The 17,534-nt window shown below is 40.4% G+C and overlaps 1 protein-coding gene across 3 annotated transcripts in view; it reads right to left on the bottom strand.

The window, feature by feature from the left end:
- Positions 1–1,143: 1,143 nt before the first annotated feature.
- XYLB (xylulokinase) overlaps positions 1,144–17,534 on the bottom strand; it is an 89,166-nt gene continuing 72,775 nt past the window's right edge. For 2 of the 3 annotated variants that reach the window (XM_032681947.1, XM_032681928.1), the window contains exons 16-19: positions 15,227–15,285; positions 11,483–11,570; positions 9,141–9,235; positions 1,144–1,422 (exon numbers count right to left, since the gene is read on the bottom strand). In XM_032681947.1, the coding sequence (XP_032537838.1) occupies positions 1,342–1,422; positions 9,141–9,235; positions 11,483–11,570; positions 15,227–15,285 (323 nt within the window). In that variant the 3' untranslated portion in view covers positions 1,144–1,341. Of the gene's footprint in view, positions 1,423–8,584; positions 8,663–9,140; positions 9,236–11,482; positions 11,571–15,226; positions 15,286–17,534 lie in introns of all 3 variants that reach the window. The other variant, XM_032681937.1, reaches the window with a different exon arrangement.

Below are 17,534 nucleotides of genomic sequence, written 5' to 3'. Positions count from 1 at the left end.
CTCCAGAGGTGAGTTATGGCACGGGGTTCCCACTCTCACTGCAGAGACGCGGCAGGGACGGGGAGAGTGCTCCATGTGCTGCTGTAATGTGAGGAATATTAATCAGTCACCCAGCTCCAGCAGGGACATAATCCAGCTCCCACTCAATAAAGAGATCCTCTACTCCCTACAATTCCTGGCTTATTCCCTAGGCTCATTACAACCTCTGCAAGAAGTGAAGAAGGGCTTCAGTCACTTTCATTAAACAATCTGCTTTATTCCCAGAAGAAATTTTATCCTAAGGGAAAGATATCAGCACCACAGAATTGTGCAGTAAAGTATTCCCACTTGCACAGGGTGATTTAGGATGTTCATTCAAATTCTGCAACTTCCACACATCTTTGCAGAAAAGATCTCCTGGCTTGTATTCTCTCCTAAGATTTTCTCAGGCAGAGGCTCCTTAATCTAGACTAACACATTTGAAGTGAAAGAATAGCAACAGAGCAAGACAGTCACCTTTTCTGCTTGAGAACTCCAAGAAAGAAATTGGTTACTGGCAGTGTAAGGAAAAAAGTGACCTTGTTGCCCTGTTGGGAGCAGAGCACAACAAACAGAATTCTGCAGCCATGACACCTGGAAGAGGAAAGGAAAACAGAATAACCCCATGCTGATGTGCAGATGATCTGACTCTGCTTTTTGAAGCAGAAAGGAGATGTGTGAAAACTCCCATGTTTGTTTCCTTGTTTTCTTTATTTACAGAACTGATTTCAAGTAAAACACTGTGCTTGCCACAATCTATAAAACCCAACCATATCAACCAAATCACAGCAGATACTCCATAGTGCCATGTAACAAGAATTTCTCTTCTCAGAGGATCCCAGGGAGTCTTTAAAGACTTTAATCAGCCTTCTTCACATATTAAAAAAAGACAAGTTAGAGATGAACAGAAAGTTCATCTCAAAAGATTTAAGCAGGAGAAGTTGCAGAATTAAGATACTGTGCTAGACAGGTATGCAGAGGCTGGCATGCCAAACACATGGAATCAAAGCTGACAGAGATGGGTAGAGTGACTCATTTATACAAGGGACTTGAATTGGCTTTGTCATCCAGCTCTTAGGTACTGAAAAGTACCTAAGAAAAATTGAAGCCACAAACACACAGAGCAACATGATGCTTTTTTAATCAGGTTTTCAATCACAATGTAATTTTTTCCCCCACCAACACACTCAAACACAGACATTTAGAAATTATTTGTCCACAAAGACGAATGAAATGATTTAAACAACTCCAGTAAATCCTGAGCAAATCTTTCCTGATCTTCTCCTTGGGAGTCCACTCAGCCGACATAAATTTTGTTCGCTTCTATTTCGCAAGACAAGAGGTTGGGTTGTAGATAACCTTCTGTTCAAGCTCAGCATATCTTTTCAGAAGAGGACGATAGAGCTAAAAAGGAAAAAAGAAATAAATATGTCTTGGTTGAAAAATTAGATTTTTAAATCTCACTGCAGTTAAAAAAAAGTCTTCAGACCTGAAAAACACAGCATCTTTGCAGGTACCTGAAGGTTTGGACTGTTTTTCCCCCAATCTGCTGAAGAAAATGCTGCAGAGTTTTTCTTCTTTAAATGTCACAGTCCTTTTTACCATCACCTTTACGGCTTAATTTTAAGACACGCACAGGTTGTTCTTATTGTGGCTGTGTTCTTGCTATAAGCAGAAGTCACTTCCAGCAGAAGCAGCTCAGCTAAAGTCACCTCTCCCAGTGTGACATGCCCCCCCCCCCCCTCAGTAATAGCTGTCCTGATCACCCAGGCAGAACTCCTGTCCTTGCCTCCCTCCACTGCCCCAAGATGGATCACTGCCTCTGTCCCCTCCTCCTCTGCCTCGCTAATCACACACTGCTGCCCTCCAGCACAGCCAAATTCCACCATCAGACAGGTCCTCCTCAGCCAATGTGCTGACCAGGGCCTTCTAAAATACACTCTGCACTTCACACTCCCTCTCCCACCCCTATCATACTCCTGTACCTGTTTGGGCTGCTTCTCTCCTTCACGTTTTTCACAGCCACAGCTTTTCCCATCCACACTCTGCTCCTGGGCCAGGTTCCTCGCTCCCTGATTGCAGGCCCAGGGGGACAAATGGAGACCCAGCTTCTATACAAAACTACACCAAGTATCTGAGGATCCTTTTTTGCGTTTCCCTAGAAAGAATTCTCCAGGAATTTTTAGATCCAGAATTGTTACAACCATAAAAAGAAGAATCAAGACTTAAATGTATTCAAAACTCCAAACTAAAACACGCCCTATGCTTTTGGATATAGGAGAGACCCATGACACAGCAGAAACCTTGAATAAATCCCTTCTACTGGCTCCAACCAAAACCTGTACGTCATCTAGATCTTGGAGATGCACCTTTTTCCTTCTCTCCTCTCTCTGGTTTTAATTGTACATCTCATAAAATCAGTAGTTTGACAAGTCATATCAGAACAGCTTCACTCATTTGCTGGCTGAAGCACAAAGAGACTGCCAGGAGCCAGTGCAGAGTCTGGTACAGGCTCAATCAGTCCTTAGCAGGATGCCATAAGGTCCTATCCCTGCCACAGTGAATCCTAGGGGCCGCCAGTCTGGTCTACAAGCCCTCTGCACTGATGTTATTCATAATCAGGGCAGCCTCGCTCCTGGCTCCAGGTTCAGAGGGGTTATAGAGCCACAATGAATCATACCCAGTAAAGTGAATTACTGCTTTCATCAGTAAGAGAGATCTAGCATTTAAATGCATTTCATCCTTTTCGGGACAGCCAACAACTGTGTATGTACATGCATGAAAAATTCAGGAGGAAAATGTTTCAGGCATAAACTATGAGGACGTAGTAAGAGACAGGATTGTTCTTGTGCAGTTCTATGTACAGTCCTGCAGTAGCTTCAGTGTCTGTAACAGTCATGTTTTACCAGATTAAAAAAAAAAACCCGTCACACAGTTTCCTCATCCAGCAAATAAAAAAACAGTGTCTTTTTGTTTTGTCAGTCAACTGATGGCAAAATATCAGTTTCTGTGTTTGCCTCTTCCTGAGTGATAGTTTCAGCCTGACCAGTGAAACCTGAATTTATCTCTTCATTCCCACTTCCACCTTCCACGATGGCCAGTGAGTGTGACTTAAAGGACACATTGTGCAGAAGAAGATCAATTCATCCCTTTTACAAACCTGATGTTATAGATGTTGAATTACATTTCTACAACAGATTAAGTATATGAAGGGGAAGAAGAGAAAGAGCACCTACAGCAAGTGGAAAGAGACACTGTCTGTTAGCCAAGGCATCACCAGAATGGTTTTTAAACCCACTTCACAGTGGCTGAGTCACAGAGTGTCTTTCACTGATTAAAACAGAGAAACTCCTGCCTCTGCAACAGATTCAGTTGGTGACCCTGGGCCAGGCATTTAACATCTGTGTGCCTCCAACTCCTCTTCTCCACAGGACAGTGATACCAAGATCCATGGAGATTTATGCAGATTTATGGGGTAAGAAAATAAAATACACCATGAAATGTCACATTACTCAGCATGGTATTTTTAACTAACTATATGAGGGCCTTGAGGGCTCATAGAAGTATATATATTTATTCTTTTCAGGTTCCCAAAGAATATTATTGCTCCCATTCCTGCTAAATATGCACATCAGAGTAAACAAAACATTGAGCAGGCAACTATGGCTATAGTGGGAGTATCAGTATGTCAAACAAAACCAGTTCCTCTGTTCACTGAAGCATCTATAATGAAGATGGCTATTTCTTACTTTGCTATTCTGTAAATTTGATAAACCCTACACATTTCTCAGCAAAGATTCAGCACAACAGAGCTGCATTGGTAAGTGAGCTCAAGCACTGAGAAAGCAGGCTCCATATTATTTATCCATCAGTAATTTTTACAAAATACACACAGCGCATTTAGCAGAAGGCTGGGAAGTACTATGGTTAATATATCACTCTAGATTAAAATGTGTCAAAATAAATGAACAACCACATTTAGTGATGCAGTTTCTTTTCCTGTTTACTGGACTTAAGCACTTAGCTTGCTAATTGAGACAATTCAAGCATTTGCAATAAGCTTCTCAGCCATTACAGTAAATGAATGCTGCATTATGGGCCATCAGAAAAAAAATGCAAACAAAAACTCAAGAATATTTCTTGTACTCTATTCCTGTTCATTGGGGTAAAAAGCTCAGAGAGATAAGAAACGTCTTAAATTCCTCCTCTTCAGGGAATTTGCCTGTAATACCACCAGTCCATCATGGATGATAAGGGGAGCAGTACTACGAGCTTTTCACACCAGCTGCAGTTTGTGGCCAAAGCAGTGCAGGTCCCATGAAAGCACAGAGGGGAAGAGCCAAAAGGCACCAGCCAAGAACATATCCTGAGTGTGCACACAGTGGTATCTGTGAAAGACGCTTTTCCACATCTGTCACAACTGAAGTGACTCAACAGAACCTTGGGCAACTCCTCCTGTCCAATTCCAGGAGTCTTTTTCCTGAGGCAATTATATAGATGTATTTTTATAATTGAGGTCCTAAGGGAATAAAAGACTCTCAATGATGCATAAAAACGCAAGAACATAAGTTCCTTCTCTATCATAGCCTGAAACCTAATCCATCAAACCATGATATTTAACAGAAGTAATTACATGTATCACAACATGAACCTTATTATTGTCCATAATTTAATTGTCCTTGCTATAGTACAGCCCTTTCTCTGGCTTATCTCTATAGCCTACCCCACAACATCAGCAGTACTCTTATTGCCTTGTTTACAAACCCTAAACTTCTCTCCTGGGACAATTTGGTCACCCTCTGACAGTCCCACAAATAAGTAAAGAAAATGCTAATGATAAATAATGCATTATAACAGAGAATAACTTAACCTGCCCTCTCTGAAAAATGCATTCATACTACGTTACCTTGCTCTCTAGTCCAAACCAAATATGTCATTCTCATACTATATCTCAGAACCAACCTATGTACTCAACAGGGCTTTTACTGTTTACATTGTCCCTGACACCCTCTAAGAGCAAAACCAGCTACAAATTATTAATACAAGTTACAATTCACATAGATCCTCCTGTATCCTGCAATACTCCGTTAGCCAATCATTGGGAAATTCAAAATTTACAAATTACAAAGATGATGCTGATGATTATCTAATTTTAATCTACCCAGCTACATTTCATCTACCCTGAATAGATTAAAATTAATCAGTCTCTCACAGACATTTACTGCTTTTGATAGGTTCCTTTTTTTTAACCAAACTCAAATTACTCAGAGATTTGCTTAAAAAATGAGTCGTTTTACTTTTCAAATCATAGCAGTTGTTCACCTTTCTTAACACAGAAAGAATATTCATAAAGCAGAAAGAATTCAACAGTGTTCTGAAATACTCTGAAGACTTCTCCAAGGAACCACACCTCAAACAGCTACTTTGTTTACTTCAGATATCCATTCTTCAAGCCTATCTTAATCAGTTTAATAGGTAAAAAAAAATTATTGGCTACATAAATCACCTTAATCAAACTCCCATCAATACCTATTATATTTTTGAGACTGTATTATTATTACCTACTTTGAACTAAATTACCAACCTGAAGAAAATCTAGAAAATCCACTCCCACCCCTACCCCAAAAATCTAACTCAAGAAAACCTGATTATTTTAAATCAATAAATAGGTCATTATAACCTTCCTGGGTGATAGGATCACTTCTATAAATCCACCTACTTACAAGGCATTTCACCGAAGTCAAGCAAACCTGTTAGGTTTACATTTTCCCTTCTTGAATTTTTTCAGGATTAATACATCTCAGCAGAGTCAATAATGCAATCAAAAATCACACATCCAGAGGCAGTGAACTGCACTGTGCCTTCTCCCTTGCAAAACCCCACAGGACAATATCACAGCCAATCTGACACTACATCAAGGCACACAGTTTGTATAAACACAAGTGACCAACTCCTAGATAATCATGTTCCCTCTCATGGCTTTTTTTTTTTTCCTTAATTAACCAACTAGCCGACCATCTCTGTTTTAATAGATTACTAAAATAGATCTGAATTCTAACGCTGGAATAATAGATCCTTTCTGTCTGTTGTCATATCTTTATTGCTCTAGAATCTCCTGGTTATTTTTGTCATGCTTAGTGGTTCTGATTAATCTTTCTCATTAGGGAAGAGTGGAGGCTCCAAAGAGGTGAGATTACTCTAATTTTTGCAATTCTGAAAACGGGGAAGAAGGATTCATTGGGTTAACCCACAGATGACTTGAGTTGCCTTGGCTGAGTAAGTGACCAAGGACTATCACCACAGTGGTTATTCCCAGAACACCTTATGACCCACTTGGGTATTGACAGAATTAGAAACAAGATCAAGTTTAACCCAAAAATACTGGGAAATAAGGTTCAGCTAAGAGAAGTGGGATCATAGCCACAGAGAGGGATTTATCCTCTTTGAAATGGTCTCTTCAAGGCATGACGGTCTGCTACAGGACAAAGTCACACTTTTGCCAGACAAGTTGGAACTTTTGAGACTTCAGTTTCCACTAACTACTAATTCATCTCCCATCACAAGCTCTCTGTTCTCCATCTTGTGGCTTTATTCTATTTTACCTGCCCATCAGTTTAATTGAACCAGAAGAGCTGCTTTGTGTGCCCTGCCCTTACTTTTTAAAATCACATTCATTATCACAAATGATCCCTCAGCAATCAAAGAAACACTTTTTTGCATTTTTGGTTCCTGGAAACCCCTACTGTGTGAATAAGCCTTGGCAATGAAGAAGAAGCTACATCAGACTGTCGCATTTGACCTCCATCTATGGGAGGTTTTCCTCTCTTCGATGATCTAACACAGGTTGTCTCCAACCTATACCAGGAAGAAAGGATGAAGCCAGAGCAGATTGCTGTGTTATGACCTGTTTTTTCTCCACCCTGCCAAGATCTAGCTGTAGCCATCCAAAAAATGTATAGAAGTGGTTGAGGGAATTTCACATTGGTGAGCCAGACTCTTTCAGAAGAGCTCCTCAGCAAGACAGAACTTATCCTCAGGATGACTTTGAAGTTTATAAAAAGAACCATCGTTTAAGTGAAAGGCTCTAACCTCAACAGAATGAAATTGGATGGACAGGGAGATGCAGCTCTGTAAAAAAAACAGAATCAGACTGACTCATTGCATTATGAATTTTTACTGCACTGTTCATGCTAACACACTGTATTACAGACAGGCCCTCTGGCTTTCTGCAGCTTCACAGCCATGAAACTAGCCAGGGAATCCACCATCAACTGCAAAATTATAAGACAGGAGGGAAAAAGAAATTGTGTGGAATACGTAATTGCAAGAAGCTGTTTTTAATGGAATGAAGCTGGAAAACTAAGCTAAGGAGCAGGAATGGTTATTCCTTCACATGCTGTTTGGCCACAAACTTCCCTATCATTCACTCCTATATACTGGGGCAATAATTCACTGCTGTACGTCATTTAAAACCAATAATAAAACGTGCTGTGAGAGCCAGGTCTAACCATGTGGAAAAGGAGAAGAAAAGTACAGAGAGGGAGATAATTAACTCTTTTAGCTTCCAGGCCATTTTATGCAGACAGTAAAACAGAAACAGGTAGGTGAATTCCCCAGTGATCTTTCTGGTCAGGTTTGCTTGGTCCCTGCAGGGGTGCAAGGTGTTTGCAAGGCCCCTGTGAGTGACAGCTGTATTCCCTGCCCTTGAGTTTTATAGCTGAAGCAGCACCAGGAGGTCAAAAGCTGGTCTCTGAGCACTCCCCACCTCTTCCCAAGCCAGCCTGGCAGCTTTTCATCACACAGCATTTTGGGGGGGAACAGGTCAGCAATGTGAGGTTGAATCAAACACCAGGGATCTGCTCCTGAAGTGTGTTCCCTGCAGAGAGCTTCAGCTGCAACACACACAGCACAGGCCATCGCTGTTAATTATTTTATCTTTTAAAATGAGGGGGGAAGGTTGAGTAAATGAGATCAGATCAATCAAGTTTAAATTATTCAATGTCTTAATATTTCTGAAGGGGACTTCTATTCGATTACCGAGCTCCTCCATCTCAGTTAATAATTAAATAATATGCTGGCAGGCACAATGCAGCATGATCATTTCTATTATTACTCATGATGATATCTGGTGCTCCACTACACATGTAGCTGGGAGTTAGTAGTTTTGGCAGATCATTAATTTCTCAGTTTAAATAAAAGCTTTAAAACCTTGTTGCCTGTAGTTAGGACACATCCAAATCTCATAAACGGTAGAGTGTGCAAGGCTGTGTTGATGCAAACGAAGTTTTTGCACAGCTGAAGACAGTTAGATTCACCTTTGTTATTTAAACTTGTGTTCTCTAGGAATCTTGGTCTATTTGTATTGTTTCTTTATTATTGCACATTGTATTTCAAAAGCTGTTGTAAACTAAAGCCTTTGGCACCTGATAGTGAGAGGTGCAGGGTTGCACTGGAGAGCCTGAGACAATGATTCCTTCCTTGGTTTTACAAGGGCTGGAATCACATAGATAACAACAATGACTATCTCTTTTGCTTTATCTGCTGGGCCTTAAAACACAAGCCTCACCATTAGATGTGCTGAAATTCACAGGATGGGCACTGTGCCTACTGAATCCTCCCAGCTGGCACGTTTTCCAAGTGGGAGCTACAAGCGAATATATACAACTACTGCCCACTGTTTGTGATCAGACAGGAAGGATCTTTGGAGATGTTTCCCAAGAGGCCAGAAAGCACCATCACCACCCCTTTTTCCGTGCTGCTTGCTGCAAACAAGATTGTTTTGTCAATATCAGTTACTACCTGTAACTAAATCAGTTGACCTGTATCCAAATTCAACCTACTTTATAACTTTTTCTGTCCTTTAAGGAACAGATTTTGCTCTTTGATCACACCCTGTTAGGGAAATTCACTCTCACAGACCGAGATGGAGGGGATCAGATTATTGCACCACTACAACACTAGAGATCTCCCAAAATCAAATCTGTCTTTACAACAAGGCATAGGAATTGTGTAACCTAATTTTTTTTTTTAAATGATCTATTTTACTAGAAGAATTAGTAAACCACTACATTTTTAAGCAGACAGGAAATGAAAAGAAAAATGGTATTCCCCAGCTTGCTCACCTCCTCAGCCCCAGCTGTGGGTGTAACAGCCAGTCTGGGCTCTGGTGCTGATTTCACGACATCAGCCAAGGACACATTCCTCTCAGCTACAAGTCCTGCAATGAGAATCACAATCCTGATCAATGCAAAAAAAAAAAAAAAAACCAAAAAAAAACATGATGAGGGATGTGCCTTGACTCCCTGGCAAATTAATACATTATATCGATCTTCCCTGGTCAGGTCAGCATTCAGGATTGAAGGATAAATGGCAGAAGATCTTACATTCCTGTGCACTAGCCTGGGAAGGGGGGACTCTGTGATTGAGTTTTTGCCAATCACTTAATTTGTACCCTGGGGAATAGGTAAGCAGCAGAAACGCTGCTCAACAATATCAGTAAATATTTATGGCTAAAACAATACAGTAAACAGCAGTGAAAATATGTGGAAGCAAAGGATTCAAGGACAAAATGTGACTAAACATAAAAAGGAAGAGAAGTTAAAATGCTTTCAAGAAAATATGCTACAAATTATTAAATATATTTTTATATAAGGAAGTAGAATAATAGGGGAGTTCTGCTACTACAGCATTCTGCATTGCAAGTGAATCAGAGCATTTCAGGAGCTTCTTGTACACCTGCTAAGAACACCAGGCTAACTGTGAAACACCCCACTTACAGATGTACATTGCAATATTATTAAAGAGCCCTTGCCATCAGTATTTCATTTATATTAGCAAGTCTTCACTTTTCCTCAATTTCTTTGCCTTGCCAAGAGTGAGTCAGCTGAAAGCATCAGTCAAAAATGCCATTTAGAAACACACACAGCAAGCCCCTGGGGCTTGGCTGGCAGAGGACCTGAGTCCCTCATTCAGCATGGCATCCCAAATCTTCACTCAAAGGCTCTGTCAGCCAAGCCTCCACATTTCACATGCCAGACTGGCAGAGGGAATACACAGCTTCCATACATACAAAATATCTGAACAAACTTTAATGATGGCTCCTTATTTCACATGCACCCACAGACAAGGAATTTGCCTGCAGCATTAGATGCTGGGAAGATTCTGGTGGCTTCTGAGGCAGTAGGGCAAAGTTGAGTTCAGGGAAAAACAGTTTGGAAACTGGACCCCCAAGGTGCAAAAATGGTCCCATTGTGGCTTCAAATGTACTGATAATTGAAGAGTGCTGTTTCCACTGTCCTGAAATGGGTACTCTACCTGACAGAACCCTTGTGTTTTTTCTGGAAATAAAAAGGAGGGCATGCTGTGTGCATTAAACACACCAACTGAATTTTTGGCTGTGCAATTTTCTGTGCTGTTTTCAAATGCAAGAGAGTGTGTAGTCTTCAGATGCTATAATGTGACAGCAGAATTTGCTACTAAAATTAAAACTTGGCTGATTTCTTCTGATGGCTGATGTTATCTTTTCCAGACTTGTTGCAATCCCATGATCGTACATGAACTTGTAGAGAAATTACCCATGTTTTAAGGACCAAATCCTAAAGCTTCTAGTTAGAAAAACTGAGGCTAACGAAAGTTGACCTAAATAAGGACTTCAGAATTTTATACACAGTCCTCAAATTGTTTAGCTGTAAGATATTATAAACTGTTTTAAAATACGCAAATAAAATTTCATGCCTGGGATTCAAGTCTTAAATAGCTGATGGCTCACCCTTAACACAAAGCTGCATGCATTAAGAGATATAAGTTAATTAACAGTGTAAATCTGGGGTTTGGACTGTTGCATTACAGTGATTGATGCAGTACAGCAAGCAAAATGGTCAACCTAAGAGTATTCCAGGATTTATTCTCCTACAAAAGAAAGTGCATGGAGCCCAGGACACCTTCCATATCCTTCAACCTGACGTTTAAAAGCTGGAAGATAAATATAGGTTTAATAGCATCTCTTGGCCAGCAGTATTACAGGTTCTGTTGTCCCTGCCCTCACTGATCTTCCTTCCTAGGATCTACCTTTGGTTTGGATTGAGCATTTCAGAAATCCAGTTTACAGTCCAGTCCACAAACTGGGGCAGCAGGTTACACCAGCACCTTCAGTTGGTTGTATTCTTCCATGGGTGTGCAACTCAACATATTAAGATCCTAAACTTTCCCTGGACAGGATCAACACTTTCCACACCCTATCCCTTGGTTGACAAGCAGCCATGAGACTTGTAATTATAATGTAAACATTATTCTTGGGCCTAATCCAAGTGTATTAAGGGCAAAAACCCCTCTTTGACCGGAGTGACCTCCCAGCCAGAAGCACACAGATTTATTCTCCCCTCATTTTCAGTAACGTTAATCTCAAGCATTAGCCAACTGAAATTAAATTCCCTGACTGCTCACAAGTATCCCCTTGCAGCCTTACCGTGAATTGCTCTGTAAGCACTTCCCAAGCAAGCGGAGTTGGCGGTATCAATGGTGTACACCGGCGCGTTGAACACATCTGACAGCACCTGAGAAGTATCAAAGCATTGTCCATAGAAGACAAGGGATAAGCAAACCCCTGTCCCTGCCTGGGAAAACAAGCAACTTTCATCCCCTCCCAGCCAAGCACACGGGAACCCATGGAAAGAAGCACCGCAGGCAACAACGAGCACTGAACTTGTCACACAACAGGGTATTGGCAGTTCTGAGCTGGAGAAGTAACTGCAGCCAGGACGTAAATTCTCATTTCTCTCCAGATCTCTTGATTACAAGAGCAGAGGGGCCTGGGTGCATGCACCATCTCCCTCGAAAGCCTGCACAATCAGCCCATGCCAAAGGTTTACATCAGGGCAAGGAGACCTGCTCAGGAACCCACAACTGGAGATTGGTTTTTTCCATTGCATTCATGGTTGATTCAAGCCAGCAGGAAGGAGAGAAGAACCAGTTATGGCTCCTCAGTTCTAAACTTGGACACAAATAAAGCTCCAGCAATATGAAGGCCTACTAAGCTTGTCTTCTTCATCTCCACCATTCCCATCATATTAGGATTAGCAGGAAGAATGATACAGGAGCTGGTTACACAGTCTCTACATTTACCAAGAGTTTTCCTGTATTTAAGGCAACCTTAGCTATGAAGATATATTGAGACACTTCTTAACTTGGCTTGAGCAATACAAATAAAATTTTACAGGCAAAGAATTTGTTTTTGTATCCAACAGACAATAAAGTTATTCGACCACACATCATTCTGCATTGAAATCAACACCAGGTATCTCACATCCACGGAGAACATGTGCTCTTTCCTACAGTGTAGGTTTAGGAAAACAATACAGAAGGGGAAAAATTAAGACATGTTTGGAGAGGGACATGAAAGGTGCAATAACTCCTTTCCGAAAACATTGTCAACAAATGCTTTCCATTTTGGCCTCATCACTTCTCGGGCTGCAGGTGCCTCTCAGGCTGAGCATCACAAAACACAGGCAACAATTCTGATATAACTTATGCTGGCTTTATTACTTTTGCCAAAGGGAAAAGCATCACACTCAACTTACAGCCATGCAATCGAGTCGAAAATAAGGCCAGAATGTCCAGGAATCCAAACCACTTGGATTAGTGCAAGACAACCCTGATCCTGGAATTTACAACCCTACTGATTGACAGGTCCCAGGGCTTCATAAAAGATGACTAAGAAATCCAATCCACATCAGCTACAGAAAAACATTGTATATGACATTTCTAAAGGATTTTTCTTCTTTTTCTGAAGGTTTGTGGAGAATCTGCTAATCAAAACCTTTGAAAATCACTGATTGTCATAATTTTAAAAAAAAGTGGCTGATTGCTAACTAGAATCCAAGGACAGCCTGAGTTTATACACTTAAAATGTTCTCTTCTGTTAAGATAGCCAAGTCAGTATTGCCTATCTTCACTTGCAAGCAAGCACTGAGCAACACATGAGCTTCATTGCTAGAGGAAATATGAAAAATTAATCGTGATATCTATTAAAAAGCCCTCTGGAAATTATAAGGTCACAGAGCACTAGTTCTGCTCCCTGTCCTGTCAGCCAATACTATGATGTTGTTTCAACACATTCCCCGTCTGCTTCTTCATCTCATCTCTAATAGGTATGTCTTGTCTTAAGCTTGAATTGTGCAATACTTTGGACAATAAGGATTTTCTTTTTTTGCATCTCTGCAGAGCCTCATACAATGCAGCTCTGTTCTGCACTGAATGCTAATAAGTGCTGTAATGCTACAAATAACAACTAATTTTTGTTCCACGTGATCATAAAATTAAAATTACTCAAAGTTCATATGTTTGGTAAGTCATTTGAAACTGTGGTATTTCTCATGAATAATTTTAAAAGAAACAGTTAGAGGTTTTACTGTTTAAAATATTTCATTGTGTTTCATGTGGTCATTAATCAAGCACCACATACATTACAAAAAGCTTCCCAGAACTATGGAGAAAGCTGCCCTACTAAATTTTTTTAATAGATTTTCCTATGTTGCCTCCTTTGCAGTGTAAAATATAGGAGTTACTGAACATTGATTAATTAAATGATAGTCTTTTGTAGCCCTGGAACAAATTATCCAAAATTGACCATGATAAGGGTGGAAGCTGTTATTCTTCATGCAACTGATATGGTTTCTGAGGTTTTGATTAAATTAAAAAGAAAGATCCAATTAAACAGTGATTGAATTAAGTGAATGACACTGTATTGATCATATTATTTTAAGACACTTCTAATGAGTTTTAAAACCAGTGGAATTGTTATACGTGAAAAGCAAGCACCCCAGCCACCACTCTCCCATCCCCATGATTTTTCAGCTCTGTATGCTGCCAAATTACATGTTATAAGAGCATTCAATTCTCTGCCTTCATTCCTGGCACCTAACATAGAAATAAGGCTTTAAAAACAAACTCGTCTATGAATCCAATCTCTTTCCTGACGTATTCTTAGCAGAATTACCCCTGTAAGGACCAATGTTTTAAGCAATTAACCTATCAGTTAATTTTTCCAATGTCAAGTTACTAGGCAAAATAACCAAAGCAGATGAAGCAAAGTGACATCTGCAGGCAAAACATGCCAAAGTTGCTGTTCCCCAATCAGCTGTACAACCAACGTTTATACAAACATCTGGTTTAGATGCCTTAGGAGAAACAGCTTTTTGCTCTTCAACCTTCATTTATTCCAGCTCAGGTTTTGTAGAGCAAAGAACCTTTCTTTCCTGTGATTGGAATTGTCAAAGAGCATGGAGTGCAGTTAAGGCTGGCCTCTACTCTCTGGAGATGATGGAAAGGGATTGGCATCTCCAGAAAACAATCCACCCCAGAGAGCTCTTTGGCTCACCCAGAGAGACACATTTACACTTGTTAAAACACCCTCCAGTTCCCTTTGCACTGTAACTGGCGGGATCTCCCCCAACTATTACAGGGCTGACAGATCATAAACAGCCATCACATCACAGATGACTGGATTTGGGCAAGGTGAATCCCAGTCTAGACATCTGGCTCTGTGCTAGCAAAAGCCAGGTGAGACACCTCTCACCATTTGTGAGCAAGGCTTTGCCAAACCTCAGGGGGGGCAGAAACAGAGAGCACATTGTGCTCAGTTCTCAAGAAGGTGGATGAAGGATCTCATCCAGGCTGGATGTGCAGCAACAGCAGCAGAAGAGGAAAGTGAGAAGAGAGAGGATAGACTGTACAGAAGCGTAGCCTCCTCCCAGTACATGACATGATGCTAATAAATAACAGAAGGGCAGGGATTTGGGGTTTGTGGGGGGGGGGGGGTGTTTCTTTGGGGTTGGGTTTCTGAGCAATCCATGCTCTAACTTTGACCTGAATGACAAAAACTATAAAAATCTCAGGTATTTTATATGGAGTTTCTTCTTGATTTCTTTGGTGATTTATTTGATGCAAGTGATGAGACCTGAAAAACACCAGTGCTTCAGATACACATTCAAAAAACTAGTCAAACATGAAAAAACCTTTAAGTTCAGTATAAAATTAGCAGTGGGCTGAAGGTTTCCATACTAAACCTGAAGAAAAGCCCCAAAGACCTGCAGCAGATTCACAGTCCCTTATCCACACCTTCCTACGCAGCTGCAGTGATTTGGATTCAGTAGAGCAAAATAAAAATGATGTAACTGCAAGTTCACTTCAAAGAATTTAATTTTCTACTTACCTGCAAGATTGTTTTATTGTGGGATGCACCACCAGTAGCCAAAATCCTAGTTCTAGGCACTGCAATGCAATAAAAAATACAAGTCAGATTGAAAGTGCATATGGTCAAGACTTGTACTACTGAACCAAGCAATGAGAACACAGAGGTGGGAGCCAGGGTTCTCACTCTATACCTCTAATTTACCCTCTGTAAAAAAGGAGATAACGCTAATTACCCACCTGTCCAAGGCACATTAGAGCACTTCTTTAGAAGAGGCAACATAAATATTGCAGATCTATTATTATTATGGTGCTACCAGAGTCAGGGAGATTTGCAGAGGAGTTACACAGTAAGAAAGGCAGAGTGTTATTACATTACAGCTCTGTCTGAGGTCAGATTCGTTTGGCTCATAGCAGTGTATATACAAACTGACAGATAACCTTTAAAATCAGCAGTATTTTCCAAACTTATCTCCTCATGACGTTCACAATCAGAGTTCACTGAAACCTGGGCAATCCCTATGCGCTTCAATGACAAGGAAGTGTGTCAAAAGGTAATTAGAGGTGGTCTAAGTCACTTCAATAAAATAGAAAAATATCTAAATCTTTCTCCAGTGTGAAACCAGAGCTTTGAGGGTGTTAAAAAAAAATTATTCTGCGTTCCTTAGTCTTTAAAGAAACCCACCCTTTCTTCTACATTCCTGAATGTCTGTCCTGTGCCTCATCACTTATTTGTGTGCATGTTCCTCTGCAGCACAGCGTGCAACATGCCACACATCTATCCACAATCACAATTCAGCAAGGCATAATGAACATGAGTAGTCCAAACGATCTCACTGAAGTTATTCAAAGGCTTAAAACAAAATAAATGCATAAATACTTCGATATCATACATTTAAAAAAATCTAAACACTTAATTACCCTGATTTATTACAATAATAAGTGATACCATCATGTATACCCTCCCAAAAGGGAAATTTCACTGTGGTTATTGTTCTGTTATCTTAACTTCCTTTTTAATAAAAGTTAAAGATAATTTATTTCTCACAAGGCAAAGCTGGGCAACTTACACTGATGCCCTAAATAACTTATTGTCATTTATCCTTTCAAGTATCTTAATGACAAAAGCCCTGAAGACAGAATTAGAAATAATCAGAAGATGCAGCTCACCACACCATTTCCAGACCCACATCTGAGTGCTCAGGTGGAGCCTAAGACCCAGACAAAGCATTGCATGGGGGACCCTATTTTACTGATAAATTTAATTTTATTTTCCTCTTTGGAGGATATTCAGTGATGCACAAATTGGGTTTTAAAAGCCATTAGGATCTCTGTCAATGTCAGTAAACAAATAAAACAAACAGCAGAGTGATTCCTCAGGGGAAACAAGTTTCAATTATACCAACACAGAGTGACAGATTCCTGCCAAGATTATCACAACAACATAATAGCACAGAAACCAGTGAAAAATAACTAGTAAGCCTCTGTTCCTAGAAACCAAACCAAACTCTAAATGATTTGCCTGGTAGTCACAATTCTGTCTTGCTAAACCTCGTTGCGAATATAAATTCTTGCAGAACTACCATATCCAACATGAAAACACCACATTTCAGCGACAGCCAGCAAGACAGGATGAGAAACAAACATATTGGCTACACTTCCAGCAGTTAAAAACAAAGAATAAGGCACATTTACTCTCCAGTGCCTCTGGAAAGGGGCCTAGTCCACTGCTGGGCTCCCACCATCAGGAGAGAACAGTGGACAACATAAAAGTGGCAAAGCCAAACAGCAACCACCCCTGTGAGAACAGCAAGCATCTCATAGCCCAACAGGTTCTTGCACTTCCATCTGCATTCCAGATCTCTGTCTCAGGGCTTCTGCTGCACAACTTTCCAAATGTTTTGGAGCTCTGTCAGTATGTACTGCTGTGTGCTTTACTGGCACAGTATTTGATAAGGCGGGTACGGCTGATTTGTGCCTTCCAACATCCCTGTAACAGGTGACACGCTGGCATTTGGAATCAAGGAATGCATGGGAGACTTATTCCCTGCTAGGTCAGAACACTGGGGTTTTGGCTACATTATCAATTTATGCCATAACTGTAATTCAAGCTATTTCTATATAGATAAGTTACCATCAGAAAAGTAAGCGTGAATTTACAGAGCATTAGCTATTCAATACAAACCACACACAAATGTGCATTTACCCTGCTATTAGTTGAGTTAGGTGTCTTCCAAGAGGACAAACCAGATCTCGAGTCTAAAAATGTTTAACATGCTAATTATTTGCACATTCACCTTAATCCAGACAAATTCTTTTGTAACAGAATA

Source organism: Chiroxiphia lanceolata, chromosome 1 (assembly GCF_009829145.1).
Source record: "Chiroxiphia lanceolata isolate bChiLan1 chromosome 1, bChiLan1.pri, whole genome shotgun sequence".
Lineage (NCBI taxonomy): Eukaryota > Metazoa > Chordata > Aves > Passeriformes > Pipridae > Chiroxiphia > Chiroxiphia lanceolata.
Note: the sequence above shows the minus strand (reverse complement) of the source record. Positions and strands in the feature narration are given on the sequence as shown.